Consider the following 16,286-nt stretch of genomic DNA (forward strand, 5'->3'; position numbering starts at 1 on the left):
TACCTTTAGAGCCTTCTGTAGCTTCCTCAGTCTTTATATTAATATCTGTTTTTTTAAACCTAACTCATGTGGTTGCTACGAGCAGAAGGGACATAACTGGTCCTCTCCGCTGAGTACCACATGCCCCGAGTAAGGTTAAAGTACACACGGATGTCACCAGTTTTGGCGTACTTTTCATTAGTTTATCTTGGCATTCCCTGAAGGTTAAATTAAATTGCTGAGAATTTATTGGTATATAATAATTTTAAGCTGTATGGAGTTGGACTGAATCATGGTCAAAAGTTTAAAATCGATCAAATATTTTTTGGATTGTATCGAATTCGATCATAAAATACTTTTACCTAAATTTGTTAAGGACGGTAAAGTGTACTAAGTTTTTAATCGATTCTCAATCAATCAATCGAGAATGGTACAGATAGTATATTGTTATACCTTTTGAAATAATTCAATATGCGCTCAAAATTAGTGTAAATGCGTAAGCAAACGGGATGGCGCAATGAGGTACATTGGGATTCAGTATTTGGTTCACGATATCCCTCAGGAAATATAGAAACGCCACAACGAATAATAATTTAATTTTATAGTTTGCAGCAACCACAATATATTTATTATGCTGTATGCAGAATCGTTATGAATATTATTATTATATCTGTAGGGTGCATATTTCATATATATACACTAATATATACACTGTGCAATATATACACTAATAAAAGCATTTTGGTATTCGATAAAATGTTGGATTATGTTAAATATGAATATAATGTCGATACCAAATAATATAACTAGAACTTCCAACACTGACCAAAGTTTATGACTCATATGACTAGAGTATAATGCCTCTATTACTCATGATAACTCCGCAACGTATGAATAAAAAAGAAGGATATTCCTAATGTAACGGAAAATGAACCTGAAAATGACCTATTTTCTGTCACTGTTTGTTAGATTTTTTTTCTATTATTTCATTTTTGTTTGAACTAAAGAGCCGGCGACTTAAGAAAATTTCACAATAAAGAGTCTAACGGGGTTAAATCGCATGATTTCGGTCCAGTTCACAGCACCTCCACGTAAGATCCCGTTGATGGTGAATGATGGCCTGGCCAACAACGTCGTTCTCAAGGAAACATGGACCGATGATCAACAATATGGCCGCTACCAGCTGTCAAATTTGGGAAGTCCCTATTTGGAAGACCTTCTGAAAGGTATTGAAAATACCTATTTAACCATACTAATTTTGTTTGAGTGTAAGCTCATTTTGATGAATAAATTAAATAAATACTAAAAGTGTAGCTTCTCATTGAATTAATATTTAACAACCAGTTCTTATAATAAGTGTTCAAAATGTGCTCCATCTATTTCCTGACAATAATGCATCCTATTTCTAAACTCTTGCCGTACTCGTTCAAATGTGTCGGGAAATTGCCCTACATTCTTCAATAATTCGTTGTTTCAAAATGTCAATATTGTCGGGTGCTGTATCGTAAACTTTAGATTTCAAGTATCCACACAGAAAAAAATCTAATGGTGTGATTTCCGGTGACCGAGCTGGCCATTCTATCGTACCTTGTCGTCCAATCCATCTACCTCGATATTCCTCTTCTAGGTAACGTCTTACTGCACCATAATAGTGTTCAGGAGCACCATCTTGTTGAAACGTTATTTCCAAGTTGCCGAATTCATATGGATTAACCTCTAGAATTTCAAGTATTAACGGTTCAATTGCATTTTGTAACATCTCCAGATACACTTCACCGGTTAAGTTAGTATTGAGAAAAACAGGCCCAACTATGTGGATTCCCAAAATACCTGTTCAAACATTTATTTTTTTTAAATTGAGTATTTGTTTCACGAAAGACGTGAGGATTTGTGTCACTCCAATACCTCACATTGTGTGTGTTAACAATTCCATTGAGAGAAAAAGTACTTTCGTCACTAAAACAAATTGTTTTTATGTAATCGGACTGTTGGTTAATTTTATTGGACATATTTTCACAGAATTCTAGTCTCCGGTCGGGGTCATCATCTGAAAGTTGGTGCACAATTTTTAATTTGTATGGATGAAATTTGTTTTCAGCCAACACAAGGTCTTTTGACTGATTCCATAGATAGATGCAACTTGGGCTGTAGAAGAAGTAGGGTTCACTACCATTTCTGAAATTATGTAAATTTTTTTGTCATCACTAATTGGTGGTCGACCAGATCTTTTGACATCTTAAACACTACCTGTTTGTTTAAACTTCCGAAGAAGCTTCCTCAAATAAGCTCTCAATGTAGGGCGATCGGGGTACCTCTCATTAAAAAGACGTTCCGCTGCATGGAAATTATTTCCACATTCACCAATTATTAACACAGCTGCTACTTTGTCGGCTACAGTACGTACCATTCTGCTTTTGTAAAAATTTAAACCTCTCGTTAAACAATAATTAAACTAAATATTAACTAAGAACAACTAACTAAAAACAACTTGCCTAAACTTGAATTGACTAAACTAAGCAGAAACAGAAACTAAATATTGAGCTATAAACGCTTTTGCAATGTTGCAAACTAAAAACAACTAGAGAATTGACAAACGTCAACTTTTTTGATAAATAACCAAAGGCGGACGTTAGAATTTTATTAATTAAAAACAAAATTAGAATGATTGAATAGGTGTATTAAAATAATTGTAGTTTCGCATTTAATTAATAAATATTTTAACATTCGCCTCTGGTTAACTGTCAAAAAAGTTGACATTAATGTAAAAACAATTAGAGAATTGAAAAACGTCAACTTTTTGACAAGTAACCAGAGGCGAAGGTTTTAATTTTTATTAATTAAATGCGAAACTACAATTTTAGTATTTATTTAATTTATTCATTAAAATGAGCTTAAACTCAAATAAAATTAGTATGGTTGAATAGGTATTTTCAATACCTGTCACTATTACGTCACTTGTTACGACTAGTTAAGAATCCTACGTCTGTTTATTACCTTCCTCCAAATTTCACTATTATAAGTATAACCGTTCAACATATACGAGGGGGGAACGGACTTTTGACTAACATATATATATATATATATATATATATATATATATATATATATATATATATATATATATATATATATATATATATATATGTATATACACATGTATACATGTATATGTATGTATAGATTATCTGTTATATTGTCTCTAATTTTTTACAGAATATAAATAGTTGTCCACCAGTTTACTACTAATAAATGGAATAATACAACAGTGGTCAGTTCTTGAAGTAAGAAGCAATAAAAATTTGATTTTTTCTACAAATTTCTTTGTACGTCATTCATAAGCTGTTCAATTTTAACGCTAGTAGATCGTTGTCATAGCTTTACGACATTGACTCATATCAGAATTAAATTACAACATATATATTGTTATGATTCGGAAATATACAAGGGGTTTTAAAATGCAGAGAAGAGAACAATTGACAATTTGTTATTTCTAGTTATAATTATGTGATATCAGTGAATATTAAAAGAAACTTTACGCTGAACATTTGCGTTTCAAAGATTCAAAGGAGACGATTTGGTTTGTTACAAATGTTTGAAATATCCAAAACCGACTAACGACCCATTGCTTCGGAAGCCGGTGGACAGAGAACCATCATCTCAAAAAAAAACAAAAAGTTAGTGCTTAACTCGGTCTAAATAGTAAACCTTTTTAAATACAAAAAATACTATTTATATCTTTGTTGGAAATTTGAATACCATTGATGAAATTTGTAGGAAAAAGTTGAGAATTGTCTTGTGATTTGGAAGTAATATTTTGCTACTTACTTGCTTCTATAACTAACACTAACGCTTTTGTATTTGCTAAAAGGATCGCTTAAATATTTCTTAAACGTATTGTGTCGAATTTAAAACAGTGTATGTATTAAACTGAACTAATATTTCTATGTTAACATTCCACATTTAAATTACGAGCAAAGTACCATTTAGAAAAAAATTCTGTATTTATCGAGATACCATATCAACATTCCGTGTTAATTGCTTTGTACGTGTAGTAGCTAAACGTGTGTTTTTATAATTCAATTATAAAAAAATAATAATATACTTTTTATGTTTTTAGGCACAACACAAATGTATGGACGAATCAATAGAATACAGCGAAATTGTTCCTACATTGTAAGTAAATATTTTTAGAATACTTTACTACGTTCTTGATAATGAACTCATTATATATATATATATATATATATATATATATATATATATATATATATATATATATATATATATATATATATATATATATATATATATATATATATATATATATGTTTGTTTTGAGGTTTCCGCGGGAGCTATATGTGCTGTCACTATTTTTCCGGGTTTGACTCCGCGTTGTAAAATGCTGGTTTTCTTGAAAACCATTGTTTTGGCGACGTTTCGGCAAGGTCTCACTTGCCATTCTCAAGCCTGGTGGATCTACTTCTCGTCGTTACTCGATTAGTACTGATCGATAAACGAAATAGTGTAATTGACTTCGCAGTGGGATTTGGCTGTCATTAACGTTCTTTATCACGTTCTTTATGAAGACTGAAGACCAATATGTTACCTATAGTGGCAGGGGAGGGAAAGTGAGATAGATTTTGTGCTGTGTAGAGGAAGTCAGATAAAAGACATTACCAACTGTAAAGACATAAGGGTGAGTGTGTAGCTAGTCAACATCGACTGTTGATAGTGAATGCGAAGATAAAGGTAAGGCGGACAGGAAAGCAAGTAGGATACCAGAAAGTAAAGTGGTGGAAGTTAAAAGATAAGAGTTGAGTCTTTAAGAGAAGAGTGCTAGAAGAGTTTGAGGAAAAAAGTAAATGACTGGTAAGAAGCCAACGGTAAAGTTGTGATGCGAAAGACTAAAGTGAGATAGATTGTGTGCTGTATAGAGGAAGTCAGATAAAAGACGTTACCAACTGTAAAGACATAAGGGTGAGTGTGTAGCTAGTCAACATCGACTATTGATAGTGAATGCGGGGATAAAGGTAAGGGGACAGGAAAGCAAGTAGAATACCAGAAAGTAAAGTGGTGGAAGTTAAAAGATAAGAGTTGAGTCTTTAAGAGTAGAGTGCTGGAAGAGTTTGAGGAAAAAAGTAAATGACTGGTAAGAAGCCAACGGTAAAGTTGTGGTGCGAGAGGAAGAGGAAGTACTAGATTAAACATCTGGTAAAGGGCCTCCTAGAGACAAATAAACTTGGTGGTGAACAGTGCAACAGAAGGTTAGAGAGAAGAAAGAAGCTAGAAAGGGGTATGACAGATCTAAAAGAAAGGAAGATAAGGATATTTACAGGTAGCAAAGCACGCTATAACTACTACTAAGGAAAGATAGTCTGCACAGCTCTATGAAGAGTTTGAGACACCCGAGGTAATTGCTAAAACAAGGGACCAGTCATCAAAGGACTTGACCCTCGTGAGGCAGATTAAGAGTGCAGATGGAAGAGTGTTAAGAACCGATGTTGAAATAAAGCAAATCCGGTATGAGTACTTTAGAAAGTTGCTAAATGAAGAACACCAGAGAAGAGACGGAGTATGCGTGTTCCCAAATGTGAATATAATACCAGGGATAGCGAGACATGAAGTTGTTGAGGGGTTAAATAGGATGAAAAATGGTAAGGCAGTGCGACCTGATGAAATATTTGTGGAGGTTTGAAAGGCTCATGGAGAGGAAGGGGTTGATATTTTGTAGCAAATGATAAGTTGGATATATGAAGAAGAAAGGATGCCCAATGCATGGAGAGAGGGTGTGATGTTATCATTGTATAAAGATAAAGGAAACATTTAGGACTGTAAGAACTATAGAGGGATAAAGTTAATGTCGCATACAATGAAAATCTGGAAGAACACTGTAAAGTGAAGGTTAAGGAGAGAGACGTTGATAGAGAAATACGGCGAGAAGAAAAGAGAGCTATATTTGGTATTTATAGATCTTGGGAAGGCGTACGATACAGTTCTTAGACAAGAGCTATGGAGATGTAAAGAGAGAAATCGCTTCATTCATTCAATTTTACAAGTCACGGTTGGTTTGCATTAAGGCTCTTTACTAAGTCCTACCTGTTTAATCTTGTTATGGATGTACTGTCAAAAAAAGTAGGGGAGAGAGCTCCTTGATCAATGCCCTTTGCTGATGATATCGTGTTAGTAGAGGAGAGCAAAGAAATGTTGGAGGGGAAGTTGGGGTGTTGGAGAAAGGCTATTGAAGACGGAGGACTACAGGCTGGTTGGTTTAACTGGAAGCGAATGAGCGAAATACTTTGTGATATAAAAATCGGGGAAGAGCTGAAAGGAAAGATATACAAGAGTGTGGTGAGACCTACGTTGGTGTAGGTTTAAAAGATTCAGGAAAATAAGATGGCGGTAGCTGAAATAAAAATATTACGGAGGATGTTGAGTAACACTAGAAAGGACAGGATCAGGAACAACTTAATTGGGGAAAGAGCCGAGATGACTACAGTTTTAAAAAATACTCAAGAAAAAAGGCTGTGGTCATGTCAGACGTAGAGATGAAAACTATGTGGGATGAAAGATAGAGCTGCTAAAAGTTGATGGAAGGAGAGGTAGAGGAAAACCGAGGAGAATATGAAAGGACTGTGTGGTAGAGGACTTGAGAGACAAAGATTTAGGTGAAGAAGAACCGGTAGACAGAAATGAGTGGCGACGAAGAGTAAGGAACAGCGACCGCTGGAAATAAAAAAAGCTGAAGAAGAAGAAGAAGGATAGGGGTGGTAAAGCCTTGTTTTAGGCTACATTCCTCTTCTTGGAGTTTTTCTGTATGTTTGGGACGATTTTCTGTTAATCACTTAAGACCGGCGTAGGAGTCGAGGTGGGAGTTCGACGTCGATCGGGTCGATGTTCGGTGGGCAACTTCGCCGTGGACTAATTTAGGAGACCCGCTGATAAAAATACCAGATGCATCCAAAAATAGAATGATTCCTTTGAGAATAAATTGTACTTTATTTAGTAAATCGCGTGGAGGTTAGCTGTGGCTAGTTCCTCATCTTGGTACAGATATCGATGTGCAATGAGCTTGGGAAACCACAGAAAACCAATCTTCCCATGTCCTTGTGTAAATTAAATCGACTATGAAGGAGTTATGTAGTTTTGTGGATGGCTAGTCGGTGCATTTTAGGAGCTAGAGTGTAGGTGGGATGTAACGGGATTAAAATCTGGATTGTATAGATGTTTGATTTATAGAAAAGTTGAAGGTTGCGTGTCCGTACATATTTCGGAAGATCTCGTTAGAGATATTGGTAGGAGTTTTTTCAGGTAAGATGTAGAAAAAGATCATAGGAATGAAGTTAATTATCGATTTTATGTCCGAAGTGAGTTCGTATGAGGAAATTTGTCTAGGGTAGTGACTGTATGTGTGTGTTTCTATGTTGTCGGAGCACTTTTTCTGGCGGGACATTTGTGTGAATATGAGGAGTATGTGCCGCAATAGTTTGCACCGGATGGTGCATCTATCATTTATATGATTTGTGATTTTTTCGCTTTGGCAGCATCTAGAACAATATTTTAAGCGCAGGGGGATGACGTCCAGGGATCTCACAACGTATAATCTTCAGTGTTTCATTGCTTCTGAGAATTTTTGTTCTGAGTTCTCGAAGACTTAAACAAAGTGTATAGGGATGTTATTTTAGCGGACAATTATTCTTTTTTCTTCAATTTAAATGATAGGGAAGTGGCCTTATAATTGATGGTCTACAATGTTTTTTTGTGAAAAATTTTTGTTAACGCCTGTCATGATGATATGGAGGTTTGATTGGATTTTGGTTGTGATTATCACGATATTGTTTCTTAGTTTTGTCTGGAATTCGTGGATATTTAGGGTTAAAATGTATTGAGGGGTGCTGTTTTGTTTAATGAATAGACTTTTAAGTGTGCTATGTTATTGGAAAGAAGTTCGTTTGATTTTAAAATATTGTTGAGAAGTGTTTTGTTGGCAAATGTTTGGTGGGATGTGTTCTATAAGGTATTTGCTTGGGTTGTGTTGTCTTGTTGAGTTGTCTTGTGTTTTTTTGTTGCTTGTGTGTGATGGTTGTAGGGGATGGTTCGGATCGATTGTTTGAGTTGATTGTTGTGTAGATTGAGTTGTATGTGTTTCGTTTTGTGTTTTTTGATTGTAAGGTTGAGGGTAAAGGTTCAATAGGTAATGTTGTGTGTTGTGTGTAACTGTAATGTTAATGTACTGTAATATGGGATATAAGGTAATGGGTGATGTGTTGATTTTGGATTTGGTTGTAAGTGTGGCGGATTTGTAAGGAGAGTTGACTGTAAGTGACTTGAATTTTGATAGGTAGGTAGATTTTGAGTTTTAAATAAATAATCGGTTGAATCTGCGTTGATTATGGAATTATGGATTATTATTATTAAGAAATGCGTGCGTTTAGATTTGTTTGTGTCATGTTTTCTGGGACTAGACGGCGGGGTGGGATGGGTGTTTTTTGGTTGGATCTGTTTGTGATGGTTAGGTATTTGGCTCCGGGTAAAACGAGTTTTTTCTGCAGAGGTTTGGCATTAATGGGGTTCGTTGTGTAAATCTTATTCAACTTGTTCACGTAGACTGCAAAGAAATTGGTTTCGTCTTCTAACATATCCGGAACGATTAGGATTAGTGGGGTTTGACTGCAGAATTTTGTTAGAGATGCGCTTTTTCGTGTATTTTGTATCGTGTAAGTGTGTTGCATCGAATGATACATGGGACTCTTCGTTCTAGTAATCGTAATAGTTCCGTATACTCGCCGCTGCTTCCCTCAGTTCCTCAGTTGTTTGAATCGGGCGTCCATCTATATTAATGGACACTCGGAACAACCGGGATGAGCGTAAGCATACCGACTGGTTATTAATCTCCTCTAACAGGAGATTAATACTCGACTATTAATAACTCGACTAAAATAAGCTAGAGCTTCGTTTTCTTCAAACCGCATCTCATTAAAATTGGTAAACTTATATATTATCTATATATATATATATATATATATATATATATATATATATATATATATATATATATATATATAATCAGATGCACAAAAAACGCAACGGAGAAAATATTTTTCGCCCTTCTTTGATGATTTTTTTAGCACACTGTAAAAATTTATAAATTTTAATTTAATTTAGTATAGTGAGTTTTTTAATAAAATTTTGTGTTTGACTTATGATTATATGGGGTTAATCGAAAGGTGGTTTTTTATCCTAACTTTGAAACATCCTGCGTAATAGTTCAGTTAGCGGATTTTCGTAAAACCTTGTTTACCTGTTGCAACCATGTCTTCTAACTATTATGTTTTTTGTTTCATGTGAAAATATGGATTGGTTCATTTTTAGGAGCGAAATGACTTTGCCACCCACAATTTACGACTTTTCCTATTATTACCGTTATCTTTTGTATTCATTTGTAATACGACGATGGGGGCTTTTGGTGACTGATATCGAAGGAACGGCATATCGACAATCCAGAAGCACTGTATTTAAATAATGATTAAAATCAACAACATGATCTTGGTTTTAATAAACAATGATAACAATAACAAGATATAAAAAAAACAACTTAAATGTAACTTAACCTAAGTACGCAAATAACAAAGAAAAACTACTAAAAAATAACTTAATACTTTGTATTGCCTCCCCTAGCCTTTATAACAGTCTGTACACGTAGGGTCATGCCGTCTATGAGGTTGCGAATATCATCTTGCTGGATGTTTTGCCATTCCTCTTCTAGAGCCAAGCGAAGTTCGTTTGGAGTACGCTCGAAGCGAGCGTACTCGTACTCTCAGTACGAGTACTCTCCCAAGAAATAGAAGAATATATTGTTTGAGTGTATATAAAATACATTTCTGTAACTGAAAGAATATAATATCTTTAAAAATCTTATTTTCATTTTTTCTGATTTGATTATTTCAAATTTACTTGATATAATATTCATATTGTCTTCTTTGTTGCAGTGGAACTCACCGTCCTCTTTGGCCGAAATATGGCGAATACAAATTTGTTCCTAGGCAGCGTTGGATTCATAATTTAGAGCATGGCGCAGTCGTGATGCTTTATCATCCATGTGCGAATAAAAACGAAGTTAATTTACTTAAGGAGATAGTTAGGGGATGTTTGTTTAAACACATTATAACGCCATATAATCTTTTAAGTCCTAATAGGGTGAGTAATAACCTTTTTAGTTTAAAAATTATCTTTAGGTTAGGTATAGTGCTTGCCAGCCAGGAAAAACCGAGCATATTCTCATTTTCGTACCGTTCTACCCCGAACGGTGTCATCACCGATCACTATATGACACTTTATTAACAATATTATTCATACACTGTTCCTCAGTCACATTCAGAAATACTAAAAATGTGCGGCGTATTCTTCTCCTAGCTTTTAATTACTAAAGCAGTTTACTATTATCTTTATTACACCATTGTGTCTAATTTTGGACATAGACCTTCGACTGCCTAGCCAGTACCTGTCAAGTCTTCTACTTTTCTTATATGTCTATGACCGCCAACATATTACTGCGTATTCCATTTCTCATGTATTTGTCGAATCATATGACCTGCAAATTTAGATTTAGATTGTTTTTACTATCCCCCCCCCTCTCTCTCTCTCTCTCTTGCTCTGTAACGTCTGTTACTTTTGTCTAATTTTCTCTAATGCATATATTTCCTTTTTGATCCTTAAAATCTGTATATTTTTATTTTATTATTTATGTTTATAACTATCCAAACTTTTTAACTTATAGGTAAATACTTTTGCCAAATTTTAACTAAATGTCAAACTCTATTTGCCATTTGTCTAAATGGGTTTTACTAGAGTACCTTCTGCTCGATTACATATACAGGCAAAATATCAACAAAAATAGCCTAACACATAAAAAGAAAGGAATAATACCAGCTTTCAGAACAAACAACAACTTAGACAAATATATTAAAAACAACAAGGGCCAAAATAAAAAGCACTTCAGAGTGTATACAAACTTAAATGTGGAGACTGCCCAAAAACTTACATCGGTCAAACTGGTAGAAATTTTAATAAACGAATAGCAGAACATAAAAGGGCTTTCAATAATAGAAAAACAGATTCTACATACGCACTTCACCTTCTAGATCATAATTATTCTTTTAATGATGAATTTCAAATTCTTCACATTCAAAATAAAGGCCTTAAGCTATCTGTTAGAACCTATGGAAATTAACAAATTAAAAACACAGATATAATTCTGAATGACCAACTTGAGACAAACAGTTCTCCCCTCCTCAACCTATTTCATTAAAAACTATAAAGTGTAAACGCATGCCAAAAATAGATCACTTGAGAAAGATACTCTGTCGAAACAGCTGTAGTGATAAGATTTTATAATAAATTTTGTGGAAGTTTTGGAAACAGAGTTTTCAGTGTTTTATTGTTACATAAAATGAATTTCCATCAAGTAACGGTCGAATCTATCAATTATTTAAATTTACAGTTTTAATATTCTTTCGACTTTAACCATTTCATGTGGTTAATATTATATCTTGTTATCTTATTACTGTTCTCCTTTGCCCTTAATGCTTTGATCTTATTCCAAAAGGATCTAAATTTGTTTTATAACCTTCATTTAAGCTGTTCCCAAATTCTTCCCAGGATTTTTGTTTCACATCTTTTACTGCCTTTTTGACAATTTTGTTTTTGTTTTATTATTATGTAGTTCTTTGTCCCTTGGATTCTTTGTTTGCACGTATCTTTTTCATCAATGATCGTCACTTCTAATCGTTTTTGTCCACCTCCTGGTTCGTTTTTGGTTTTTCATTATTTTCTTAATTCCACAGAATTTTTTTTAACTATTTATATTTCTTTACGATTTAGTGATGTTATATTCCAGCATGCTACAGCATGGTTACCAGTTGTTTTATTGTTTGCTTTGTTTTCAGTTGGTCCTTGCTTTAGTTGTTTTTTGGATCTATGTCCTCTATAATATGTTTTTTTCTCTTTCCGGTAGCTGGCTTCTCTTCCTTTTCGATTTTGTGTAATATGTTTTGTTTTTGCCGTTGGGTCATTTGCTTCTGTTCCATATCCTAATGTTTCCGGGGTAGACCATTTCCCTCCAATTTTTAATCTGTTGTTACTTATGTAGGCGGTTTGTCCTTCCTCTCCTCGCTTCTTTTAGATGTTGTGAATAAAACATAGGTAAACTGAATAAATATAAATATGTTCGTGCCTTTTTTTTGCTCGTGTCATAATTTCTCTTTTTATTGTTTGTGAGTTTTGCTGATTTCTAATTCATATATTTGTATATCTTCAAATATATATATATATATATATATATATATATATATATATATATATATATATATATATATATACAAAAGCACAAGTTTATTGGGGCTTCAGTCAGAAGGTTTGCCGAAATGTTAGAGAAACATTCTTTTGACTTTTTGTCGATCTTTCGGAATGGTTTTATTCCTTTTTCAATTATATATATATTCAATATATATATATATATATATATATATATATATATATACTGGAAATACTGGATATTAGTGACTGTCCATATAAACAAACAACACAGTTTATTAGGGTTGCAGTCAGAAAATTGGCCGGGATGTTAATGAAACACTCTTTTGACTTTTTGGCTAGCTTTCGGAATGGTTTTATTCCTTTTTCAAGACACTGTAATAAGAAAAATATGTGAATATTTATAAAATATCACAATTCTTCAGTGCAACTTACTAGTCATTGAGATTATTTATAAAAGCATTGACACTCAACATTAATAACACACATATAAAATATAAAATAATGGAGAAAATACATTCTAAAATTTTTAAAATTTAGGTAAATTTACTCTTTACCGTATATGTCTATATGCATTTTAATTATTCTCTTTATTATTATATCTTTAACTTTATTTATTTCCAGGTTTATTGTATTAGTTATTTTCTTTACTTTGTTCTGTAGAAGTTCGGTATTTTCGTTCTTGGTTACTTCTATTCCATGAATTATATATAATATTTATTTTCTTTATTTCCTTTTCCACCTTCTTCTCCAATTTTGCGATCTTCGATCTTAATTTGTTTATTTTCTAGTTTTAGACTAATTAGATCATTTGATATTTTATCTATTTTGTCTTCAGTAGCACTTTCTTTCATTTCTTTTAGACGCTGTTTAGGATTTCATTTTGAGCTACCCTTAGCGAAGTTAACTGTTATTTGGCCTATCTGCAAAATATAATTATAGACGTACTTATAATTTTTTGTGATGAGTTGTTAACTTATTAACATAATTAGGGAAGTGAATATATACTTCAATTGATTTAAATGCAATTATCGGGACATCCAATCATATAAACCAATCAAAAGATGACTTACATAATGAAGTTATAACCATGAATAACTAATAAAAACAACTCAAATTAGATACTATTTGGAGGCAAATAGAAATGTGTTCTTTGCCCGTGAATGTCGAATGTCGATGCCTAAAATATACAGTACTGTGCGAATTAATAGAATCATAGGCTGTTTTAATGAAAAAACAATTTATCAAGAAAAAAATTATATTTTCACAAAACTATAAAGGTCATCATCACATCATTTAGTAGGAAATATGTCCCCCTTTGGCTGCAATTACTGCTTTTACTAGTTTTAGCCTAGATTCTACAAGCTTCTAATAGTTCCCAGATATCATTTCATCTCGATACCAAACCTGAATGACCGCTTCCATCATTTTTATTTTTGCAGTACAGTCGATTTTGCGCAGTGTAACTTTGCAAATGCCCCATAAATTTTCAATGGGGTTGAAGTCTGGCGAATTACCGGGCCAATCTAAAACATTAATCTTCTCATTTTTGAAAAAATCCATCATTTGCTTTGACTTGTGACAGGGAGCAGAGTCCTGTTAAAGAATTGCTCCTCCTTGGGGCTGACATTTTTGGAGTTCTGTGTCGCTGTTCCAACATGGATTTGTATTTTTTGTTGTTCATCATACCTTCGATTGGTACCAAAGATCCAACCCTCATGTATAAAAAACATTTTTTTGACTGGATATTTTACGGTTTAATCAATATGAGATGGTGTAAGGTTTTCATTGTCAGACTTCGTGACGAATTTCGACCGCTGTACCTAAACTATAAATTAAGTTTCAGCTGTAAATAGAACTTTTCTCCAGTCGTCTACAGTCCAATTAGAGTATTTTTTAGCCCACAATAGCCTTTGTTTTTTTATTCGTTCAGTTATAAGCTGTTTTTTCTGTGGATGCACTGCCCTTCTACCATTCTCCCAAAAGCCTTTTCCGAACAGTTGAGTCATGAATCATAACAGTTCATGCTAGATCTTGTTGGAGTTCTTAGCTTGTTTTTCTTGGGTCCAATTTGCTCTTTAGTAAAAATCTTTCATCTGCTGGTGTTGTTTTTCTCTTTCTTTCGCCTTTTCCTAACCTTTTCACATCCACGTTTCTCGTTTACGCTTTAAAATCTTACCTACTACCCCCTGACTCACTCCACACGTTCTTGCGATTTCTCTTTGTGACATAGTGTTCACTTAACGTGATAATCTTTTCACGCTTCCTAGGCGTAATATCCGTGATGGAATTAAACGAAACGAACTCACTAATTACCGAAAACAACACAAAATAGTATGAAACACCACAAACTTAGTGGGGAATATCCCAAAACACCCTCAAATAAAAGGCAGAGGAAAATAAGGTTATGTTTTCAATGCTTGGTCAGCTGTAAATGTGTGGACAGTGTTGCCAACTGTAAATATTGAAAAATGTCAATGATTCCATTAATTCGCGCAATACTGTAGTTTTGAAACATTTTTTATAAAGATCTTTCGGAGTCTTCAGTGACTATAAGTGTGACAATATTATAAATTTGTTTAGAAAATATAAACTGTTGCGTCAGATATAATATTATTAAAATTAATGTAACTATGGTTGATGCGGTTAATGTTAAAAAAACATTCAGATATTTTTCTAATTTACTTAAAAACTTAATCTTTTTTTTTTTAATTTCAGCCTTTAGCTTTAGTAACGTGGGGACATCGTTTAGAAATGTCCAAAATCTCCAAAAGCCTAGTCGTAAGATTTATTCGAGAGCATGCCCACCGAGGACCCGAAGATACTTTTAAAGATGGTCAATACGATTTTTATCTTACTCGTCCGGCGAAATTCGTCAGCGGCTTCAAAGATTCCAACTTGTGCCCAACCGAACGAGATATCATGAAGTAACTTGTATCTTTAGATAGGAAATTAATGCAAACAGTTATCTAATCAGTAGGTATTTAACCAATGTTTAGTTATAATTAAAATGAAGGATAAAGATATAGCAGGAATATATCTTTTCGGAAATGTTTATTTTTTTTTTTATTGTATTTTAATCATTGTAGTTCATATATATTTTTTACCTGAGACAATATTAATAACTAACTCAGTATTCATTGCTACCTTATACGGTTGAAAATAAATTACAACAAAACCAAAATTATTAGTGAAGTAACTACTACTTATATACTACTATATATATTTTTTACCTGAGACAATATTAATAACTAACTCAGTATTCATTGCTACCTTATACGGTTGAAAATAAATTACAACAAAACCAAAATTATTAGTGAAGTAACTACTACTTTCTCTATTCAGGATTCACCATTAGAGTCACTAGAGCATACAATGAAGCTTGCCAAGAAAATCTCAAGATCAATAGATATATCTGGCTTTCACTAATAGCTTTTAGGAAATTTAACTAAGTATTGAGCAATGTAACATAATAACAGGAAACCGACTGGGATTTATACAAGGCTTTGGTACTAGAGAGGCATTATTTACACGAAGATAGCAGGAATAAAGCGCGTCACGCTGTCCTGAATTTAAAATCGATTAGGGAATCATGTTGGAGTTCTATTACCCAGGACTCCCACATGAAGAGCATTTGGCTGATAGGTGTGCCCCTATCGTGCATCAAAGTGCTATAGGGGGAAAAGGGATCGTCTGGAACATTGGAGGGAGGTTACTCAAGTTAATACACCTCGCTCCAATGAATTGTTACACCGAACGTAATTCTAAGGGATGAACATGTCTGGGCTGGGTTTAATTAAATTGCTTGAGGCATTATTTACTGTACAAACACTCATAGAACGGTGTCGAGATGTTAACTGTTAGGTATTCATATGTCTAGTTGACTTTACACAAAATACAACAGGCTTGCAAACATTACAAAACACAGGATCAGGATGTGAGAATCATTACCAATTTATACCAATATCAGAAAACTAAGATACGAGTAAACTAACAGA

The 16,286-nt window shown here is 33.6% G+C and overlaps 1 protein-coding gene across 1 annotated transcript in view; it reads left to right on the top strand.

The window, feature by feature from the left end:
- Nucleotides 1-15,981, top strand: part of LOC140436721 (uncharacterized) — a 35,680-nt gene extending 19,699 nt beyond the window's left edge. The window contains exons 4-6 of the mRNA XM_072525774.1: nucleotides 4,097-4,152; nucleotides 9,966-10,173; nucleotides 15,007-15,981. Of these exons, the coding sequence (XP_072381875.1) occupies nucleotides 4,097-4,152; nucleotides 9,966-10,173; nucleotides 15,007-15,219 (477 nt within the window). The 3' untranslated portion in view covers nucleotides 15,220-15,981. The remainder of the gene's footprint in view (nucleotides 1-4,096; nucleotides 4,153-9,965; nucleotides 10,174-15,006) is intronic.
- The last annotated feature ends 305 nt before the right edge of the window (nucleotides 15,982-16,286 follow it).

This window comes from Diabrotica undecimpunctata, chromosome 3 (genome assembly GCF_040954645.1).
Source record: "Diabrotica undecimpunctata isolate CICGRU chromosome 3, icDiaUnde3, whole genome shotgun sequence".
Taxonomy (NCBI): Eukaryota; Metazoa; Arthropoda; class Insecta; order Coleoptera; family Chrysomelidae; genus Diabrotica; species Diabrotica undecimpunctata.